Below are 23,864 nucleotides of genomic sequence, written 5' to 3' on the forward strand. Positions count from 1 at the left end.
ATTTTTAGTGGTCGAACAAGCCTGTTTTAACCTCTAATAATTTCAATCCGCTAATAAAGTATTAACATAGTAACAACATAGATATAGCATGTTATATTAAAAATGCATATCAATTTGGTAGCCCTTTGCACTTATCAGCAACAAAAAATAGTTTTCAGCTTTGAGAAGGTTGACGACCCCCAGTCTTCACACTTTTCGCAATAATTTTTTCAGGAAACTAAATTCTTATAATTTTTATATGAAGAACGAATTCACATTTTTTTAATCATTGTAGATAAATCAACATATGGGTTAATATGAAGTCAGCCCAAAAGGGAGAGATTATAATTTTTCATCACACCATCTGATTCAACAAAACAAAACAATACATTCGACTAATTTTGTTTTTGATACATGTATATCATATTCCCCCCCTCACTCTTTCTCTACCCTTGTTTTGTCAACAATGATCAGATATTTAATCTCTCGGCATTTTAACTTCACTCCATTCTTCACAAAACCCATAATCTTAAATAACAAAAAACACTAAATACATTTTATCCAACCCCCATCTCTTGACATCAGGTTAATAAATACGATTGATATTTATCATAATCAATAGGAGTTGTTAAGGGCATCATCACTTAAACCAGTGGTGTCAAACTTATTTTAACTTGGGGGCAACACGTCTCGGGGGCCGGAAGGGTAGATTAGAGAGAAAGAAAAAAAAGAAAGAAAGAAATGAGAGAATGAGAGGGAGCAAAAAGTACTGAGGGTGGGACAAAGACAAAGAGAGAAAGAGTAAATGGTAAATGGTCTGCATTTATATAGCGCTTTTCAAGTCAATGAAGACCTCCCAAAGCGCTTTCCAATGTGCTTCACACTTATTAATACACACACACACACACACACACACACACACACACACACACACACACACACACACACACACACACACACACACACACACACACACACACACACACACACACACACACACACACACACACACACACACACACACCAATAGGGAGTCAGCCATGCAAGGCGCCTACCTGCTTATTGGGGGCATTGGGGATTCTGTGTCTTGCCCAAGAACACCTCGACATATAACACGGAGGAGCCGGGAATTGAACTTGCGACCTCTTGATCCCAAGACGAGCGTATCTATCTCCTGAGCTAAGAGAAAGAGAGAGCATGAAAAACAAAAGAGGGAAAAAGACAAATAGTGACAGAGGGGGACAGAAAGAGAAAGAACAAAATCCAAAGAAATAGAAAGAGAGAAGGAAAAAAGAGGAGAGAAAGAGAGAAGCAGGCAAGAGAGACATTGTGAGAGAAAGAGAGAAAATGAAAAAAGGAAGAGAGCAAAAGGTAAAAAGACACCGAGAGAGACAACGTGGAACAAAGGAACATAAAAAGAGACAGAGAGAGTGAAAAAGAGAAAGATAGAGAGTGAGAGAAAAAGAGTGGACGTTAGAGAGAGAGAGAGAGAGAGAGAGAGAGAGAGAGAGAGAGAGAGAGAGAGAGAGAGAGAGAGAGAGAGATACAAGTACAGCATTTGTGAGAAGCACCTGGCTTTGGCAACATCAAGTGGTTTGCGTTAATTAATATTTTTAATTATTCAAAACATTCAATTCTTTAATGTTTTCATTGTTTCTTGGTTGCAAGTACAGTATTCGAGAATAACATGCCGCAAATTGGCTAAAAATACAATTTTAGATTACACGCAAGGGGGCGCCAGTGAGCTTGAAATGAAGCTTATACAGTACAGAATTTCACGTCCTTGATCCAACGGACACAATATTGTCATGGTTTTCGACGGCTAGGCTCACAAAATACCCTTTTCTGGACGTTGGTGCATTCCTGCTTATTCATTTACAAAGTCGGGAATGAAAATCCGCTGGAATTCTGTGTTGATAGTGAACTAAACAACACCAAAAGTAAACACTTACAAAAGACAAGCTGTCAAGCTTTGAAGCTTTATCAAAAAGGAGTTTTGATGGAGTTTAATGTCCACAGATAGCGTTGCTCTTGGCACCTGCTGCTAGGAATGTGAAAAGTGTTTATATTACGCCCAGGAGAAACGCCAAACGTAGGGAGAAGAAGTACATTTGAATGGACAAGCTCGGTTGGTGCCAATAATACATCAACTCATGATCTTTTAAGGGGAAATCAGGACACTTCAACAGCATGGCGCTTCAAGACTGAAATAAAATGAGTACGTTGTTCGGTGACTTATTTCTTGAGGTTATTATGCATAATGTATTTGTAAAATATGTTTATTGTTGGGCGGGCCGTGCACTTCACACCTAGGCCTTCGGTAGGCTGAACAGATACAACCTGCAATAACTATTTTATGGTTATACAACATTTAATACTGTTACAGCTGCGACACATATTAAAATGCACCAATAATAAACTCATAAAATCAGAATATTATTTTTAAATGTAGCATCCAAAATCATTTGTATTTGTGCACGAATACATCCTCCTTTCCTTCCTCGATAATATTTCAATTACTGCTTTGTACAGATTTTTTGTTTCAGGTCCAGGAAATTATTTTAGAGTATGCCAAAAGTCAAGCCTGTTGGTTCATATTTCTAGCATCTGTTTCTAGTTGATTTAGGGCTCAAAATGCCCGTTTAACAGAAACAGTGGACACAGGAATTTTTTTCTTCACATTTCTGTTTGAAACTTCTGTTATCGCCTCTAAGCTGATCATGGTTTGTGAACCAGTGACGTTTCCCTAGAAGACGTAACTCGAAATCTGATTGGCTAAATTATCAAACGCTGATGTTATGTCTCACAGCCTTCAGGATATGTTTGAGAAAACCTCCAAGCAGATTTGGGACCATGGCTACAAGTAACGGCTGACATGTGATTGGGTAAATGCTTAAATATGAGAGCAGCAGTGTAACCAGGGGAGAATTTAAACGGACAATTTTGAATGATTTAATAACTATTCAAAGCACAGAAGGACTAAATAGTACTACACCACATGATTTTGATATTTTTTAGGTCAGCAGAGAAGGTTTTGCAGGCTCTGACAGCTCACCACTCGTGAATTGGGACAACTTATTACAGGCTATATACTATCAGTGCTGGTTTCATGGTAGCCTAAAGGTTTAGACCAGGGGTAGGGAACTTATGGCTTGGGAGCCATATATGGCTCTTTTCATGAGTACGTATGGCTCCGAAATAAAATGTTATTATTGCACATCCCTCTGTGGTATTCCAAATTCATGTGATTTCATCCTGATTTTGGTCCATATAAAGCTGATGCAACTTAATGCAGAAGTTTGATAAGAAACCATTTAAACTGATAAATAAAATCGCTGGAAAACGACTTTGATTGGGTGAGCAGTACAGGTGGGCGGATCCCTGCACACAGCGCAAGGCACTTTCTTCTCTCTCTCTCTCTCTCTCTCTCTCTCTCTCTCTCTCTCTCTCTCTCTCTCTCTCTCTCTCTCTCTCTCTCTCTCTCTCTCTCTCTCTCTCTCTCTCTCTCTCTCTCTCTCTCTCTCTCTCTCTCTCTCTCAGTGCAGTCTTCACCGAAAGTGAATATGACGATATGCTTATCGTTTGCAATCATTTGTGACATTTTTACAAAAGAACTTTGCATGCACATTGTTTTGAAACCGTTATTAAGGACACATTTCATAGAAAAAAATTGCCTCAACAATCTTAACTGAAGGTGGAAGACAAATTGATTACATTGATTTGGGACACAGGATTTGGCATTATTATCATTTCATACATTTGATTAAATCATCAAATGACACACCGTGAAATAAAATGTGCTGAAGAATTAGCTTTTGTCGAGAAAAGTTTTTTCAATTTTGTCTGAAAATATATGATGTGGCTCTCTCAATTTCTTTTTAAAACATTTTTTGCTTTTATGGCTTTTTGGGTAAAAAGGTTCCGGCCCCCTGGTTTAGATGCTATATTCATTTAAATGAGAAATTTGCTTTAAACGATACCATGCATGCATATTAAGGCTGATACAAGCCTTTTTTCAGTATCAGTACTCATGATTGTAGCTGCCATAGAGTATTAATGCTAAATGTAATTCACCCTGGTCATCCTGAAAGGGGGATACCACTTGTGAAGTTCCTTCTCAAGGTTTCTCTTTTTCCTCATGCTGATGTTTTGAGTTGTTCCTTGCCCGCGTGTTGGTTTAAGATCAGGTAATTGTGTCATTGTAATCCTGTGCAGTCCTTTGAGACATTTTTGTGATTAAGGGCTATACAAATAAATTTGACTTGACTTGACTTGATTAATGTGGCTCGACGACTCAGGTGGTAAAGGGATTCTTGAACAAATATATTTTAATCAAACAAATGCAAAATTATGAACAGTTATGTTGAAAATAATTAATATTTATTCAAGATCAGTTGTTTTCTTAAAGATGAAAACAAGTTCTATGTACTAATGGAGGCGCGCAGCCCCAAAATGTGTAGGTTCAGGGTTCAAGTCCAGCTGCCGGAGCCTCCCTTTGTGGAGTTTCATGTTCTTCCCGTGCTTGCGTGGGTTTTTTCCGGGCTCTCCGGTTTCCTCCCACATTCCAAAGACATGCATTTCAGGTGGATTGGCCGGTCCAAATTGTCCCTAGGTGTGAATGAGCGAGTGAGTTGTCCGTCTCTGTGTGCCCTGCGACTGGCTGGCAACCAGTTGAGGGTGTCCCCTGCCCACTGCCCGAAGATAGCTTGGATGGGCTCCGGCACCCCCGCGACCCTACTGAGGATAAGCGGTGCAGATAATGGATGGATGGATGTGTGGAGTGAATATGTAGTGTCGGTTTTGATGACTCCTCACGATTCGGGTATCAGACCACTGAAAGTATTTTTACAAAATTCACGAGGCTCCATCTTAGTGAAAAGTCAAATGTTATTACTGTTTTATTAACAAAGCAATATTTTTTTTCCAAAATGGAACCACCACTCTATATCATGTTGTTTTGCCTTTAGGAATAGCAACATTTTGGCAAAACTTATAAAACAAGAAGGAACTGACTGCTGCTGAGGAAGTGATGCACATTGTTCTGCTCCAGCTGCTCAGCCAAAATGTCGGAGTCGACAAAAAAAAAAAACTCAGAGGTAAGGTGAATTTTAAGAAATAGTTGTTTATAATAATAGTGATTCTTAAAGTTTTTTTTAATCATTTTTGATTTGTTTGTGTTTTATACACTTATTTCTTATTTCTTCCGCTCGATGTATAAGAAAACAAATTTGTAGCTATGGTCATTGGGCAGCACTTAAAAACACGCACTGCAGTTGGTATGACTTCAGTTTTCCCAAAATAGAGATTCCCATTTTGTTGAGTTACACCAGGGATAGGCAACCTACGGCCCTCAGGCCATATGTGGCCCGTCAGGGTTTCTAATCTGGCCCGCTGGACGAAAATTGGAAAAATATAACAATATACAGTATTTAATAGAATAAAGTAATTCTAATAAACAAAAAATACTATAAAACTAAATATCAAATTTAGTGCTAAAGTCAGGGACCCAATACAATATTTTGCTTTATGAAATGAAATGATCTGCATTTATATAGCGCTTTTCAAGTCAATGACTTCCCAAAGCACTTTACATTGTACTTCACATTTCCCAATAGTGGCCGTGATCTGTGCAGCCATGTAAGGCGCTAACCTGCTTATTGGGGGTAATTGGGGGTTCAATGTCTTACCCAAGGACACTTCGACATGTAACACGGACAAGCCGGGATTCGAACTGGGATCCCTTAATCCTAAAACGATCGCTCTACCTCCTGAGCTACTGCCGCCCCAAATTCTGAAAAAAAAATAAATAGCACGAACATACTACTACAGTAATATTGTGTGTACGTGTGGGTGTGTGTGTGTGTTTGTACTATGGTATATACTGCGCTTGGGGAAATTACTACAGTAATTCTACAAAACTACTACTACAGAAATAGAATAGAATAGAATAGAATAGAATAGAATAGAATAGAATAGAATAGAATAGAATATACCTTTATTGTCATTGTTACAAAATGCGTTAACATATTGTGACAACGAATTTGGGCATGACACTCCAGTTTCACACATTCACAGTGAGGTAAAAAACCCAAGAAGATAAGGGAACAGAGAAGATAAGGTTATAAAACAAGGACATGCTACAAAATACTATTACAACAAATAATACAAAAATACTACTACAGTAATGATACAGAAATACTGCAAAACTACGTGAGAAATACTGGTTCGTTAAATCCCTTAACCAATAGGGTCGTAGGGGCACCATTTCCTGTGGTATGTCTTGGGCAAGTACAGCCTGGTGGCATCCATCCCTCTCTAGGTCTAGGCCAACATATGTTTCGACCCGGTCTCGAACTGGGGACCTTTTGCATGTTAGGCGAAGGAACATTCCATCACTAATTTGATAAAAACAATCTAATTAAAAACTTTATGAAAAAAAATGTATCATGTACATCTCTGCATGGAAATTTGATCTAAATCCATCCAAACTACTTTATAAATCCTAAATTGTGTGATTGTGTGCATGTGTTTGTATGTGACTTATAGGCTCTGAAACGATTGAACCTATTTTCATAAAGATTTACACAGTTGTACTTTAGGGTTCAGCGAGTGTCTTTAGCTAGTGTCAAGGCACCCTGAAAAAATACCAACATAATCAATAAACATCTGCTTTCATGTGCAAGCGGCCTTTAAGATGCATGGAGCTCTTTGGCGCCCACTAGTAGCTCACCCCTGCTTTTTTGATAAACTATGTGTAATGTACCCTGTTTGTACCATAACACTTAATATCAGAGACCAAAGACTGGAAGGGTGCTGCTCAGTTACTTGTATTGTACACAGAGAAACAGAGAATTTTTGTCAACCGATAGCAATAACACAACAGGTGTATTGATTTACCTAAGGGAGAAAAAAGATGTCAATGCATAACACCAGGGCCCCAAAAACCTCACCCAATAAACTTGTTTATTCAAGAACCCAAATGAGAAAAATTGGATAGGTCTCCAGGCTTGGGCATTTGGCCAAAATTTTTCATACCTATACGGCCCTCGACTCCAAAAGTTTGAACACAGAACAAACTCATGTCTGCCAAAATCCACCAAGAGTGTCTTTTGTGTTTTTGAGGTTTCACCATAAAACAAAAGTTGACGGCATCAGAGCGTTTAGTGTTGGCTCTCTCAGACCAAGTGATGGAGCGACTTACTCTCTCTTTCAATACTTGTGTAAATGGAAGGGGGCGGGTTGTGATGCACGGATGGCGCTGCATCAGTAGCGGGGTTTACCTTATCACAGCCTCTCTGTCCTCTGGCAGGAAAAACGCCCATCCGAGGAAGCGTGGGCTTCCTGTTGTTTTATGGAGCCTTCCTGTTAAAGAGAGAAAGGGGAAAAAGTTGGGATATGTAACCCTGAGCTGGCCTCCAAGTGGGAGAAGGACAGAGCATTGTTGGGCAACATGACAACTGGCAGGTCCTACATTGTGTTTGTCGTCCGTTTTCTTCTCATGTGTGGTAAGTCAGTCTTTGCTTTTGTCATGCTTTGGCTTATTATGTAATAAGTACTTCAGGGATACTCAAAACTCTCAATGTACTGGTAGTACCTTTACTGGAACATACGCACGTATATTTATTTTATACATTTGTGTTTTGTTAAAAATTGATGGCAACTGCGTTTTACTTTTAATGAGGCCGCTTTTGTTATGAAATCCTAATACAGATGACAATTTGGTATGTTTCTTGTTGCGGTTTATATTTATTCCCCATTTTGAAAGCACAGTGATACAAAGCAATGTATTTCCTGATACGGAGGTTTATTTGTTTTCTTCATTTAGCCTCATGGATGTCAATAGCTTGTCTTGTGGATGAAAAATTGAATGCTCAGTCTGCCATCACACTAGGTAAGATTTTTATTCTGAATAGATGTGATCCTTATTTTCATCCATACGCAACTTTCTGCAAATGTTCTATATTCCTTTGTAACGTAATCATAATATCATAAGAATGTAACTTGATTACTTTCCTTTACTTTTACGTTTACTCCAATACCAAATACGCTAATTAAAGACAAAATATACTAAATATAAATACAATTACCAAATTTTGTTTGAGATAAATAAAACCTTGAAAAAGAATTGGAGGAAACCAAGATCAGGTAGTTTCTTGTAGTCCAACAAAAAAGTATTCAAGTTTTAACCACGTGGGGAATAAGATATGCTTTGCTTTAGTTCACACTATATTGTTTTAAACACACAAAGTGTTCACATTCTGATTTTCCAATACAGTCGGGACTTCTTGTCATCCCTCTATGTCTCTTTGGTGTCAGTCATTTAAATTATAATAGACACAATTCATCTACGAGTGCATTATGTATAAGTATATGTAAGAGACATGTGAATGGGTGCATTTAGTGAATGAATGGATGCTTGAGAGGATGCTGTGAAAGAAGGAACATGCTCCTAGGTTTTAAATTGTATTATTATTTTATTATTATTTATTTCATTGTTCATACTTGTTTGTTCATTCGGTTTTGTTACTTGCATTTTAATTACATGGCACTTTTCTGTTAGTTTTGCGACGTTGTTGGTCAAAGAGTCATGTTTTGTAGTCAGGCACCTTTTGGCACCTTTGGGTGGAGGATGGGGGGGTCCTGAGAGTGAGCGCACCGCTGCATATGTGTGGATTGGGATAAATAAGACGTGAGAAAGAGGCATGACCAGACATGGCGGATGTAAACAAAGCTATTGCGGACAAGGGCACAAATAAAAAGAGTTCAAACTTGCGCACACCGGACTTCAATATTGTCCCCTGTAGTGTGCAACATAAAAATGCTTTTCCAATAAAATTGTAATCCTGCAAAGTAACCCGTATTCTTACTAATAAAGAATACTAATAAAGAATAATAAAGGAGAAGACAAAAAGCAGAAACTGTTTTTGGGGTCTCTTTTTGCCAACATTTTACTTCAACTAAAATCCACAAAATGTTCGTACTATGGAACGAAAGATACTTTTTAGAAAACGGAAATATGTCATAGTTGTTGTAAAAACAACTGATGTGTGTGGGCCGTGCAATCTTTCCAATATTACATTAGCCAATTCATTAAAAATTTAAAACTAGCCAGTGTTGTCGGCAAGCTTTTGGATATGTCTGATAATGATATGGTTGCCACACGCACGATTGATGTTGCTCACCTTTATTCCAAATGTTGTGACAGATTTTGTGATTGCTCAGACTTGTGGAAGCTTAGAGGGAACATTGCTGTGTGTTATTTAGGCAGTATCTAAAGGTAAAGTAGGTTCGATTCCCGGCCGGCTCCTCCATGTTCTATGTGTCTTTGGACAAGACACTGAATCCCTAATGCCCCCGATAAGCAGGTAGTTGCCATTCATGGCTGACGCTGGTATTGGTATGTATGTGAGTGTGTGTGCGTGGGTAAGTGTGAAGCACATTGTAAAGCGCTTTGAGAGGCCTTGACTTGAAAAGCGCTATATAAATGCAGACCATTTGCATTTTACATTTACAAAATATACCTAAATCGATTAGGTATTTTTTCTGTGACTGTTACAGAATAAATGAATTAATCTTAAAATAATAACAACATTTGTAAAGAGTTTTTGTTTTATTTCAAAGGGTTGTTATGAAGAAAAACCCCACAGTCCTCGTAAAGGATTAACTGAGCTTGCACAATTAGTGCTTATTCAATTAGTATTTTCTATGTGACTGACATATTTTCTTTACAGTGTATCCATCTACAGAGCTGATGGGCGGCATTGCCAGTAAGTGTCATGTGTACTTCACGATTGCATCATAACACCTCCACACACTATCACATCATAACATGTTGAGTGTTTGGCTTGACTGTGTGTGTCCGTTCCTGTGGGAGATATTTGGCATCATTTTCTTAAATTCATAGAGCTGAGCGATCTGGGAGACGACGACCTCGGCCAAGATCCGCGTTGTTATGAATCTCCGTGCGTAAAAGGGAGGGTTCATTCTGTTCTAATCCAACACAAACTCATGCTGAGGTCTCATCAGCCAAAGCCCGATGAAAGGTTAACGCAAACCGGGCCTCACCTGCCGGAACTTCCTGAATATGTTTGTCGTTGGGCCCCCACACTGCGTCTGACGCTGTGTCGTGAGATTGCAAGTGAGCGAGCGCCCCTTTGCTGTTCCTCATCATGTGCCCCCCCCGCTCCCCAACTCCTAGAAGTTGTAGCTCCTCCTCTGCTGAAGCAGAAAAGACACTTCCTCATGTCATTCCTTAATCAAAAAGCGCCTCAGCTCGCAGATGTCAAGAGAGGCCCCCTTGAGCTGCTTCTGGAACATGTCAAGCCCAATGAAAAAGTCTTGGGCTGCTTGACAGGAAAGCACTCGTCGTGACAAACAGTTCTGGGCAACCGGAAAAATGCAGAATCAGTTTCCAAGATGCCTCGTTGCAGTGATATTGATGGGTTGAGGAAGTAACTAGGACTTGTTTGACATGAGCTGGACCTGCTTTACATACAGGAAGGAATTCCTCTTGCACAGGAGTACCACGCATGTATCAAACATGCAGTCACAGCTACACTAATTTACTCATTTGCAGACAAGTACTTTTGAGGGAACCATTCCTTGTTTTTTTTTTATAAATATAGCTAGTTATTCGTTCAAATACTTAAATAATTTGAATATAGACACAAAATATACAAAACACAAAGTTCTTTACGGGACAAAAGGCCTTTGAACCTTAAAAAAAACTCAAAATTTCAGAACAAAACTTTTTTTATCCAGTGATTTAGGGTCTAGTATTAGTAATGTCCAGCTCATCTTTGGAGAGCAGGATGATGCTGTACACTGAAAAGCAACAGTGACCAGTTAATGAAGATGCTGTATCAGAGTCAGATCAGGAATATTATTTTACCACTGGTAACCATGGCAATCAGTACTATCTGTTTCATGTGGAAAAATACCCCTAAACACACCCAACATAAAAAAAAAATGTCTGGAGCGGGATGGCCGCTGCCAGGGTGAAATTTGCCAAAGATACACCACAGGAAGGGGTGCCCCAACAACACTGGCGGTTAAGGGATCCATGAACTGTGATCCATGATATTTTTGCTGTCATGTGAAAAATTTTTTACTCCCATATAAACACGAAAATATGCTTGGGAGATTTGTTTTTAAAGAAAAGCTCGTTTTCTGTTTGAAATCAGACCAGTCTCTCCCCCCTCCCGAAAATAGCAAAGCTTTGCCAAATGTTATCAGGTTTTGCTCTCAATTACAAGAGAATTGAATATAGTAAAGTAAATGGAAAAACTCAATTATTTTATTTCATAAACTTCATAGAAATAAGATCATGGGCACCATCAACCTTGGTTCTGGAAAAGGTAAATATACAATGATGTCTCCATTTACAAACATGTTGCATTCCTACGATGGCGATGTAATCTGAGTTTGACTTTTTAAGAATTATTGTTATGCCAAAATAAAATATGACTTGGCCAAACTTTAAGTCAGGGGTTGAAAACCTTTTTGAAGCTGAGAGCTACATTTTTGTTACCGATTCGTCCGAAAGAATACCAGTTTGATATGCATTTACAAAATAACTTGTTATTACTATATTGTTACTATATTGTTTCAATGTTATTAAGAGGTTGTAATTATTAGAGGTTAAAAAAGGCTCAATCAACCACTAAACCTCATGCCAGTTAGAGATCAACTTTCCTAAAGAATTCACAATGACCCATTATGTATTTTCAAAACAAGACTCTGGGCTACTCGGGTGGTCTTAGAGGGCTACCTAGTGCCTGCGGGCATCAGATGGAAGACCCTTGCTCTAAGTCGCACCAAAGTAGAAGTCTGCATTTTTTTCATCTTACTTCACAATGCGGCGAAATAACTGATAAATACGATTTTACTTACAGTGCAGGGTGTGAGACCAGTTTCTGGCATGAAGCAAGGAGACGCAAGTATTTAACTTACAACGTAACACACATAGTTTTTGAGGCACTCAAAGCACATTGTTACACGACATTCGATGGTGCAACATATTATGATGGGGTAGTTTTATTTTTTCAGACACGTGCGCCCAAAATTCCAAGCGTCATAGGTCAAGTTCACTGTAGATCGAGGACTCCCTCGTAGTTACAAATACTTAGCAATAAATGTTAAATATGCAGGTTATTGAATTTCTTTTGTTGGATTTTAAGTGCGTAAATTAAAGGAACCTTTTGCATTTCAGCGTGGATCTGCAGTATGTGCCCAAAATAATGTGTTAGGGGTCCTAGCTGTTCAAAATAAGATGGTGCTCACAGATGAGGATACAAAAACATTTTTTTCTATCAGGACTTTTCAGTCAGTCCTATAAAGATTAATAGAAGCACTAACAATTCCATGGCAAAAACAGAATTTACGGCAGCCTATAACTATACATGTAATCGCCCAGTGCTCTTTTCTTGAAGATGTTTTTGTGGTTTACCAGGACCGTTTAAACCCCAATTTTGGTAATAACCTAGAGCTAGCATAATAGTAAACCCGTAAAAATAAAGTAATAACTTGATAATGGAAAGCATTTCAAACTGGTATATTAGTTCTTTGCACTGCTTATATCAAATAAGTAGATTTCAGCTTCAAAAAGATCAGGGACCCCTGGTCTCGAAGGGTCTGTTAATTTTGGGTAAATATTTGGGTAAAATATTTTACTCTGAAAGTCCATGGAGGAGACGTAAGCCCACTAACGAAAGGCCGCACGATCTCAAGCGCTTTTTTCAGAAATTCGCAGACTACTCGGTGTAAGGATAGTTTTGACATGATAAGTCACAATTACATCGAATTGTAATAGCAGGAAGAAAGTCATTGGCCACGTCTCGTTTCTTTGAAAAACTGCTTGCTTGACTCACGTGTCAAGTTTGTGTGGCTCAGACGAAGCCAAATATCGATCTGCGAGTGATTCCCAGCTAGCCCTGAACTAGCTTAAAGGGTCTGCTTATGTTTCCTATTTGGCTGAGCGCCCCCTCCCAAAAAAGGCAAATAAATCACATGCTGTGAGGCTGGCCAGGCCTCTTCCACTGTGAGAAACCGAGACTGAAAAGCAGAACAAACGTAGAGGAATAAAGAGTTTTCAGATGTGAGTCCAGCCCAGCTCGCTCTCTTCTTTGTATTAGGGGGAGAATGGAGAGGACAACCTCTGTTGCCTCCACCCCCTCCAGAAGGCAGGACCATCCCAGGGAAGCGCCAGTCGGAGACGGGAAGAGCTGCCGGCAAAGCAAGGCGAGGCACGGGGGGCGTTGGGCTGATCTGAGGGGAACATCTGGCAAAACGGGCAGGGAAGTTCTTTGACGGACATCTGCTGCCGCGTCGCTCGCTCTGGTCCAACGCCGGTTCCTGTTATGCCTCGCTGGGCCTCGGCGTCTTTGTTTGGGGGTCATCCGTGCCGGGGAAGACACCCTGAAGCCTTGATTCTGACATGAAGGGAGCACTTGGGTTTATTGTGGTATTCCTCTCCTCTGTCTGCGGTGAGTGTGTGTGTGTGTGTGTTTCCTTTTTTTTCTCCAGCTGCAGATGTCTTCCTGTAAAACACATGAAGCTGCATCTAATGAACACGCTCCATTTTATTTCAAGGAATTTTGTTTTGTAATGCATGCATGATTTTAAAACGTTTAATCTGAACTGTTGCTTTCTTAGATGCCTCCTTTGGGGATACAGCCTCACCAAGCGGTACGAACAATATCATATCTCATTCAGTACACCTGCATGGTTTAATTTTATTGAATTCCAATTGACGTGATCAAAGCCCTCCAGATGTGAACATATTTGTTTATTCTGGCACGGCCATTGGGCCCAATGTTGGGCGTGTTACTGAAAAGAAAGTGACCAGTTGCAGGTACTAGTTACTTCATTTAAAAAGTCATTCAGTTACCCTCCAGATAGCTGACACCCAAAAGTATCATTTTACTATTAAAGAAGTTCAAATTTAGTTACAAATTCCTGTATAATTCTCATTGAAGATGACCCCTTATAACTTTTTAAAGCAGCCATATAATAATAATAATAAATAAATGAATAATAAATAATAGTAATAGAATAGAAGAAAAGGTGTACACCAATCTGTGGACGCAGTGAAGCCAACAGGCTTGTAAAATGTTGTTTGATTGCAAACCAACACTTAGCTGTGACACTCCATATCCATTTTGTCTTTGGGCCCCAAACCTCTATAAGATTTCTTTACCAATTTTTAAGGCGGTTTATTTTTCACCAGGCATTGTAAATAGCAAAAACTATTTTACAAGCACAAACACCAAAATTCAGCAAACTTTTACCATAAATTCTGTGTTCAAACTTGCACTATTGATTTGGTTGTTCCTGTAAAAACCACGCCCCTCCTCTCCACGCACTGCCTACCAATGACTCACAACCAAAGTGGACATAAACATTGACCCTTTAATTGCGGTATTTTATTTTCTAGTTGTAAAAATGGCTTGAATAAGAGTATGTACAGTAAGTTGAATATTTCAAAGAGGACAAAAATTCAGCATCCTCGTACTCTGTGTTTGAGATGGCATCATCGTAACTGTATTCGGTTGTACTACGCCCACTCCTCTTTACCCTAGCGGAAGGAGAATTATAGTACCATGAACTAAGAAGAAACAGTTAGTAATAAAAGGAAATTGTGATTCATATTCTGATTTTCATAAGTAGCAGAGTAACACACTATGTTGTAACAACAGTTGAGTTACAAAATTGTATTAATAACGCGTTACAGTACTCATCTCATCTCATTAGCTGCACCGCTTATCCTCAGTAGTGTCGCGGGGGTGCTGGAGCCCATCCCAGCAATCATCGGGCAGTGGGCAGGGGACACCCTGAACTGGTTGCCAGCCTATCGCAGGGCACATGGGGACAGACAACTCACTCGCTCAGTCACACCTAGGGACAATTTGGACCGGCCAATTCACCTGAAATGCATGTCTTTGGAATGTGGGAGGAAACCGGAGTGCCCGGAGGAAACCCACGCAAGCACGGGGAGAACATACAAACTCCGCACAGTAAGGCAGGCAGGAGGTTCCCACGACCTCAGAACTGTGCCGCACACGAGCTAACCCCTGCGCCGCCGTGCTGCCCGTTACAGTACTCGTTATCAAGAAAATAGTTAACCTCCCAGGAACCCGTTCCTTTGTAACACGTTAGTCCCGACACGGTTTGGGCCTATGTTAATCATGTAGTGTTAATTGGCTAAAAGCTAAAGCTGACTCTAAATTATATTTGTTTATAAGAAGTACTGCTTTCACTAAAAAATAAAAAATAAATATGTAAAATAGTTGTGTACTGTAGCCAGATAAACCCTTGCTGTGATACGTCCATTAAATCAGAATGTCCACTGTTCTTCCTCGAGACCACTTACTACTATCCAGGCCTTTGGGACCATCTTGTGGCCTCTTATTATGTAATGAAAAACCTCACAAAATTGATTTTGTAATAGATGTGCAGATGTGTATATACATAATACAATATCAGGTGTTTTGTTTTATTTTGAGTGGCTATTGATAAAATCTTTCTTGTAGTTTGTGGACAAAGCACCATCAGTTGTATGGGCTTCCACGTGTACTGCGATGCTTATTACGGGGGTCCCACCATGGACTGTCTGTACGAACTCTTGCACCCCATTTGTCTTTGCAACTTCGAAGAGGCCTTGGCAGCAATGAATACCAGTGACTGGTGCGCTTGGACTAACGTAAGCTGGTAAGTTAACCACACTGCACACTATTAGTAAAGCTCAGTGGTATTGTGAGTAAAACTGGCAGACAACCAAAGGGATTTCCTAAAAATGTTTGTAGGCCCTCACTAGTCTGAAAAACATTTTAGTAACATTGTTCTTCTTCTCCTAAGAGAATGTGAGTTACAAAGCAATATCAGCCTGCTTGAATACACCTCCGGGGGCAGCCATTTTGAGAATAGTGTCGCGTGAAGATGACATCACAAATTCAATTTTTGACCAATCACTCTTCATCTGCATACTGAAGCACAGCCATGATTGGTCATTCATTGATTAAAACCCTGAGCGTTTTTGATGTAATCTTCACTTAACAACATTCTCAAAATGGCTGTGCCAGAAATGGATAAGAATACTGTAGGTGGATTTTACAGGATGGACTGATCTTTTTTGGATACACATATATTACATTAATTACAGCATATAAAGTAAGCTCCTTCCATAGTATTTTTGTATTTGCTGCCATTGACAGTTTGACACGTCAATGATCGTTACTAGACTTACAACAAATTGGACAATAAACATTTACTGTAGACAACAATCCCCCAAAACAAGTTGTATCTCCATTCTGCAAATGAAATAGACTCATAATTAACTGTAGGTCAAGACACCACTGTCCCACCAGTGACAATGAGCTGCTTAACGTTTTAAGGTTGTACAGCAACTTGAGCATCTGCACTGAAAACATCTCGGACTGTCTGGGCATCCCGTGGCCAAACCCTCTGGTGGAGCGGACCTTTGTGGACATCCACCACAAGTTCTTCAAGGACTGCCCAATGGAGGAGCTCAGCGACCCTGCCCCACCCATTATCTTTGCCCTGGTCATCACACCCATCCTCCTCATCCCTGTCATGGTCAGCCTCGTGGTCCTGAAGACCAAGAATGGAGATGGGAGCTCCTGATCTCCACGATGTGATACAGACCGGTCTTGGGGGAACTTATCTGGAGATATGTTGATTTGAAAATGCATTTCAACTCAAAAAGTACTCGACTGCTTTTGTTAATGGTGTTATTTCTCAAGAAATATGCAGAATTGTTTTAAATCTCAGATTGCTGAGTCCTGTTCCCTCATCTTTAATTTTAAGAAACATTTCACAAGATAGCCTACCTCCTCCTGCCTGTCTATCTTGTCCCGTGATGTCAACGAAACAGCATTGACTTTGCAAAACCTGCCCACAGGTTGCGGAACCTTTTTAAAGCACTAGCGCATGATCATAAACATTTTTGGGGAAGGTGAGATGGTCATAGTCGAAGCCCTAACGCCCCAATGCTGCTATGAATTCAGTTTGGTTTGCTTTTGTTAGGTAAATCCTGATGTGGCTTTAAATTATTTGAATAATAACGTTACTATTTACTTCAAAAAGCTCAATATTTAATGGACGACTATGTTTAGTGACAGATCCGTCCACAAATCAGTGAACTGTGTTCTGTCCAGCCCCACCCTTTTTGTTTTTTATCTTACAACCATTATGTTTTTGTAACCCCTTAGCAGAAATTATGAAAGGTGATTTGCTACAGTGTGTTTTCATGAGCAAAACTGCAGACCCCAGTGAAAATGGGGATTGACGTAATATTTTTAATGACAAGACCCTAGAGCAATGGTCGCACTTCATATGAACCAAATGACAAGAGGTGATTTTTTGTGTAACGATGACGAAAGCTTAACTGTTTGTTGGAAAGGTTTCCATTTTGCTTGCACTAGGCAGCGCAGGTAACTATTGGAGGTTTATATTCATAAGTAGACAACATGGGTTGGGCAGGATAGGGTGCCAGAGGTGATGGAACACAACTGGGAGGAGGAGGTGTAGACTTCTTTCCTGCTATTGTCTCCTTTTAAAATACAACCATCATCCTTTTCCATGGACGGGGTATTGTTGATGGAATTTCAGTGACAGGAAGCAAACTGTCATGCTTCGCCCTTTTTGAGTGACGATAAAAAGCTTGCTTAGATGCTTTCAGATTCAATTCTATTTATGTGGGATTTTCCCCTACGTTAACTGGACTTCTTGTAGGATCTGAGAGGGATCTATCGAGTGTACTGTTTTGTAATTAAAAACATATTTTATTCATTCAGATGAAAGCTTGCTTGACTGGTGTGATTTGTTTAATTTGCGACGGATAAATGACATCATCGGTTGATCAAGGAGACACTCAGGGGAACCCATAAATTCAAGGTCCAATGTTCTCGCACAACATTGAAAAAGCATTGTGCCACCCAAAAAGCTATTCATTTATTGAACGATTTATGTGATGGCTTTAAAATGTCCCAAATTTACATCAATTTCATTATCTTATACTATACATATTGTAGATAACTACAGCAAAGAAGATCAATATATCAAGAGTTTCTTTGGGCATTATACATTATGAGAGTCACTCGAAATACTACTATACGTGTGACATGTAATTTATTTGTTTTCTAAATATACATACATACATAGATACATAGATAGATAGATTTCTAGCGATATCCTTATGTTAAAAAATAAAATGAAATAAGAGCTGTATAGTACAAAATACCTGATATAATGTGAAGAATAAAGATCTTTTAAATAATTTTCCAAAAAATAGACACTGTAATAAAAATAGGGTAAAATACGCACATGTGGGGTTGGGGTTTAATGTGGGCTTTTACTCCCCTGGATGGAAGTAAAGAGCCTCATAGCATGAGGGAGAAATAATCTCATCAGTCTGTCCGTGGAACAAGACAGTGGCAGCAAAGACATAGCACAACACCACACACATGACAGACAAAAAGGGCGAGATGAGTGATTTTTTTAATGCATTTATTTTCTTTTCCTGGCATTTTCAGCTACACTCAGCACCTTTCTGCCCGCCATCGTACCTGACTCACGTCATTCGTGCTGTTCTGTCTTCATTTTACCGCTACAGAAATGAAGAATGGTGGTGGGCCTAACCAACTTAAAATTTGGGATGGGGAAATTTCCCCAGATTGTAAAACTCACCTCATCCGTTGCGCTGAATGTGGCCAAATAGCTGACTCCAGAATGAATGCACAAGGTTAGATAGTGCAAGAGACAGATACATGTTCAAATAATTCTTTCATCCAGTCAGACAAACATGGACCTTGACATGAGCCGTCCCTTCAGGAAATCTCCCGTTCTTTCTGATTAGTTTCTCCAGCATTGGTGACAATACTGATACCAGATCCTAAATCACTGTGGAAAAACTCCAAAATTTCACATAGTACAATACCTGTGGATTTCATATTTTTGCTGAAAAACAGACTTTGTGGCGATGACGTGATGTCCTTTTGCTTTTGTGACGTATGACAGGCTCTTTGTTTCGTATAATTTAGTTGTCAAGACAGGCCTTTTAGCGGAAGCTTAAATATGGAATTAAATAAGAAAATACATTAAAAACTACAAGTGATAGCCTTCTTATATTTTTACCTTTTCCATGTAAAATGTAATGGAAAAACAATACCTACAACGACCTCTGTTGACGCAAACTGCTGGAGGGGTCAATTTAGTGTGTACAGAATAGTCTTTGGGTGTGTAGGGTTGACCTCCTCCCGCTTTCTGACATCATTGGGGCGCAAGTGTACGTACGTCATCCACCAGTGATCTCTAATGACTTCTATTTCGCTCAAAACTTGAAGGAGATATCCATCCTGTTGCTTGGCCGTTTTAAGTGTAGAGTAAGCAGACAGCGTCCTCTAGCGGCAAATAAATGAACTAGCAAATCTCACCCAAACTCAATTTGAGTTGTAAAGTACAATTGGTGTTTGGGCGAATCCCTTAACCATTAAGGTCTTTCACGGTTCACGGATCCCTACCGGTCGGGTACCAATGAGGACGCAACTCTGGACAGCTTTCTCCACTGTTGATGGTCCCTGGCCCGTTTGTGAGTCATGGCAAATTTGGCACCAGTCCATTCCTTAATGTTTTCGGCTCAGTTCTTTTTCGGTCTTACCCTTGGACTGTGCTTTGTAGAATAATCTTGGCCAGTCCTGATGATCTTGAGACATGACCATGGCCCTTCCAGTTTTTGTCTGCCCACATTTGAAGCCCTTTGAGACTCTTTGTGATTTAGGGCTATACAAATAAAATTGACTTGACTTGACAACAGTTCTTCCTAGGGTGCCCTCTGATGGCGTTGCACACCTTTTTGTTTGTCACATGGGCTAAGGAGCTGATGCCTTGACGTTTCCTGTTGCTTAGGGGCACCATTACCTGTGGTGTGTCTAGGGCAAGTACAGCCTGGTGACACCCATCCCTCACCAGGCCAACATATGTTTTCACCCGGTCTCTAACCGGGGACCTTTCACTTGTTAGGCAAATGTGCGATCCACCTCCTAGCACAATATATTTGTTGACGTATCTTGTTTTGTGAAGATGATTAAGATTGCAGTACATTTTTTTTAAATACATCAAATGAAATACGAATCTTTTGCTGATTTTCTGATTATTTTCACTTTTAAAGTTAGAACGTTGTAACAAAAAGTTTCATTTTTTATTCTTTTTCTAGAACATAAAGAAATATGTAGTAGAACTGCTAAAAACAAGTAAAACTATAGTCCAACCTAATATTACAGAAACAATAATCCAAAATGAATTACCTTTTGCACGGTGATAACCACAAATTGTCTACTAAAACCTCTTCAATTTAGCAAAAGGATCATTTAAGTTTTTAAAAAAAATGGATTTAATTCCTTTTCTAAATATTGTCGATAGATGGAGTGCCTTGAGATTTAATGAAATATTTGTGTCTTGGCTCCAAAAATGTTGGGGAACACTGGTTTCCAACTTTCTTGCTATGCCGATCAAATGAAATCAGATGTAGGTTCATTTATTTGTTAATCTGACTGTTGCTAACCAGACTCAAACCTCACTGCCTGTCACTGCCTGATGTGTATCTCGGATGAACCCAAAGTGATCATTAGGTTTTGCACAACATTGCAAGAGCACAGCTGCAGCTCCACTTGTGTGTGAGAGGTTTCTTGACTTTAGGACCCTCGCTGGGGTTGTTCAGAGTGTGTGTTTGGAGGTGGACGGGGCAAAAGATCTGGCAGCGTGGATGGTGGGAATTCAAATCAAGCGTTTCAAGGTGAGCGTGTCACCTTGTGCCGGTAATCTGGCCGCCATGTGTTCACCTTTATCCGCGAAAATGACAAACTTGCACATGTGAAAAAATACGCAAACCTGCTGTGGGCAACTCTAATTAATTAGACTTCTCCCTGAAAATACTAAAGTAACGATTTTGATTAAAAATAGTCATGCACTATTAGTCAAAGATGGGGTGTGTCGTTTGGGCTGTCCCATCGTTAGAAAGTTGAAAGTTAAATAATTTCTCTATATACACTCCGGTTTCCTCCCACATTACGAAAACATGCATGTCAGGTTAATTGGTCGGTCTAAATTGTCCCTAGGTGTGTGCCCTGCGTCTGGCTGGCAACCAGTTCAGTTCTGCCCACTGCCCGAAGATAGCTGGGACTGGCTCCAGCACCCCCACGACCCTACTGAGGATAAGCAGTGCAGATAATGGATGGATAGATAAACTAAGTGTTAACAACTGAGTTGAAACAGTCCTCATGCTTCCACTCTGCCTATCTGCTTTTATCTTTTGCAGAGCCGTTCAGGACAGAACACATTATGTTTGAGGAATGGCGGGTGTGGGAAGTGCTGGAGAGTGGAACCATTCTTGTTCACACGGGTTTTATCTTTACTTCTATTTGTCTGTGTTGCCCAACAATGCAGAGAAAACCCATGTTTCAAACCCAACCCAAACCCCAAGAAAGCTGAAAAAAAGAGTTTATTCGAGAAAAAAAGCAAATACTTCACACACAATATAAATAAACATAATTAAGGCTGCAATGATGACACAAGCCAGGATACGGCAGTCTCAAGTAACAAAGTTCCAAATTTCGTTCAGCTCCTTTACAGTTGCTAAAAAGAACAGATTTTAAACTCTTCTAAGTAAATAATCATGCAGAAAAATAATGTTCTAAAGAAAAAAATTGGTAACAATGTCCTACAGACAGAAAAAAAAGAAAATAGAAACAATGCTCAAAATAATTTCTCCAAATTATTGGAGGAATTAAAACGGTAAAACTTCAACACACAGTATAAATATACTATAGTACACACACATAGATATACAGTATGTATGTTTTCAATATTTCAAAAATTCAGTCATACAATATTCGAGATTTAGCTTAAACGTGACTATCAAAATAATTAATGATGGACATTTACATGGGAATACGGCTAACAACCCCCACGTTTTTAGTGCTTAAGTCTCTTTAAATACAGTGACAAAAAAACGAAGGATAATTTCCACCTTGTGCCTCTGGAAAATGATTCAAAAAGCCAACTGCACATGCCATCTCACCATATGACCGCTAGATAGCAGCACTCGAAAGCTTTTACTGTAAGTATTAACTTTTGCCATGAGCTCACTTAGTGTTCTAATTCTCCAATTTAAATACAAATTTCAAAAGGTGTTCTTTGGTAAAGTCACTTTTTAGTAAAGTGACCATAAGTGATCATCGTTTGAAAAAACCCTAAAAAACAAAAAAAAAACAAAACAACACCACACATAACAGTAAAATAATAATGGGGTTAGTTATAATATAATATAATATAATATAATATAATATAATATAATATAATATAATATAATATAATATAATATAATATAATATAATATAATATAATATAATATAATATAATATAATATAATATAATATGATATAATATAATATTATATTATATAATATTAGATAACATTATATAATATTATATAACATAATATAAGGGCAGCACGGCAGAACAGTGGTTAGCATGTGTGCGGCACAGTTCTGAGGTCATGAGATTGAATCTTTCTGTGTGGAGTTTGCATGTTCTTCCCGTGCTTGCGGGCACTCAGGTTAATTGGCTGGTCCAAATTGTCCGTAGGTGTGAATGAGTGAAATAATTATCTGTCTCTGTGTGCCCTGCCACTGGCTGGCAACCAGTTCGGGGTTTCTCCTGCCCACTGCCCGATGACAATTGGGATGGGCTCCAGCACCCCGCGACCCTACTGAGGACAAGCGGTGCAGATAATGGATGGATGGATGGATGGAGTATAAAAGGCACACTTAGACCATGATTAAGGGAGATCCCTTAGTGGCATTGATCTCAAGAAACTTATTGCAAGCACAATATCCCATCTCCAAAGTACAACTTCCAGTTTGCAAAACAAAATAATATTTTACTAAAATGCAAAACACTAATAAAAATTAATGATACAAAATTTATAAAACACTTTTGTTGACCCCCTAAATATAGTGTAAGCTCTTGGTGGTGATAGGAATGAGTGGAGAGGTGTTGTAAAAGGATGGTGGGATTTTTAGACACGTTCTAAGGGGCAGTGCGCCTGTATGACGCGGCAGGGGTAAACCAGTGAAAGCTGTCGGGCCCTGCAGTTGAACAGAAGAGTGTGTTGTGTCACCCTGACCCGAGTGACATGGCCGCTTTCTTGTGTCCCGTTTCATCTGTAGGGACGAAAGCATGACTGACTTGGGTGCTGAGGTGCTTAACTTGTTTGGGTGTTTGGGCATTTGGGTTGGCCATGGTTAAAAAAATAAAAATAAAAATGTATGTGTGTTTTTTGCTATCTTTCCCCCTTTTTTATTTTCTTTGTTTTTGTGTATGTGTTTGTCTTGCTGTTGGTCACCCCTCTCGAAGGATATGGCCAGGGTAAATAGATGAAAATGAATGAAAACTTTTATTTCGAACATTAAAATAAAAACGGGACAAAAAAATGAGTCAACAACAAAATAATGTCACATAACATGTTCGAATAGGGGTAGTAGGAAGCAGATGCTTATTTTCCCTACCCCTTTATTTTCCCTATTAAATACATTTTACAAATCCTCCTTTCCTCTTGTGTCTAATACAACAAAATCTCATGGATATACTTATTACATAGGTCAGATATCAATAATTATAATAATTACAATAATCACTTATTCTATACACTAATCTTCGTAATACCCATCCCTCAACGTCATAATGCACCTAGTTAACACATGTTAGTGTGGCACCAATGATAATAACCACAATAAACATAAACATAATATTTATGATAACAGTTCTGATATAATAATAGCAACAATAACAACAAGTTAACCATAGTTTTA

General features: G+C 39.2%; 1 protein-coding gene across 3 annotated transcripts; it reads left to right on the forward strand.

Moving 5' to 3' along the window:
• Window positions 1-7,350: 7,350 nt before the first annotated feature.
• On the forward strand, window positions 7,351-17,798 carry ramp2 (receptor (G protein-coupled) activity modifying protein 2). Of its 3 annotated transcripts, XM_088328867.1 has the most exons (6): window positions 7,351-7,484; window positions 7,805-7,870; window positions 9,711-9,746; window positions 13,633-13,665; window positions 15,510-15,687; window positions 16,371-17,798. In XM_088328867.1, exons 1-6 carry the CDS (start codon window positions 7,430-7,432, stop codon window positions 16,618-16,620), a joined length of 618 nt encoding a protein of 205 aa, XP_088184993.1. In that variant the 5' UTR covers window positions 7,351-7,429; the 3' UTR covers window positions 16,621-17,798. The 3 variants fall into 3 exon arrangements, with proteins under 3 accessions (XP_088184993.1, XP_088184985.1, XP_088185002.1); XM_088328859.1 differs by lacking the exon at window positions 13,633-13,665 and having other exon boundaries at window positions 7,354-7,484; XM_088328876.1 differs by lacking the exons at window positions 7,351-7,484; window positions 7,805-7,870; window positions 9,711-9,746 and adding an exon at window positions 12,285-13,463.
• Window positions 17,799-23,864: the final 6,066 nt, after the last annotated feature.

Source organism: Urocampus carinirostris, chromosome 1, assembly GCF_059441175.1.
Source record: "Urocampus carinirostris isolate Australia breed hairy pipefish chromosome 1, RoL_Ucar_1.0, whole genome shotgun sequence".
In the NCBI taxonomy this organism is placed as follows: domain Eukaryota; kingdom Metazoa; phylum Chordata; class Actinopteri; order Syngnathiformes; family Syngnathidae; genus Urocampus; species Urocampus carinirostris.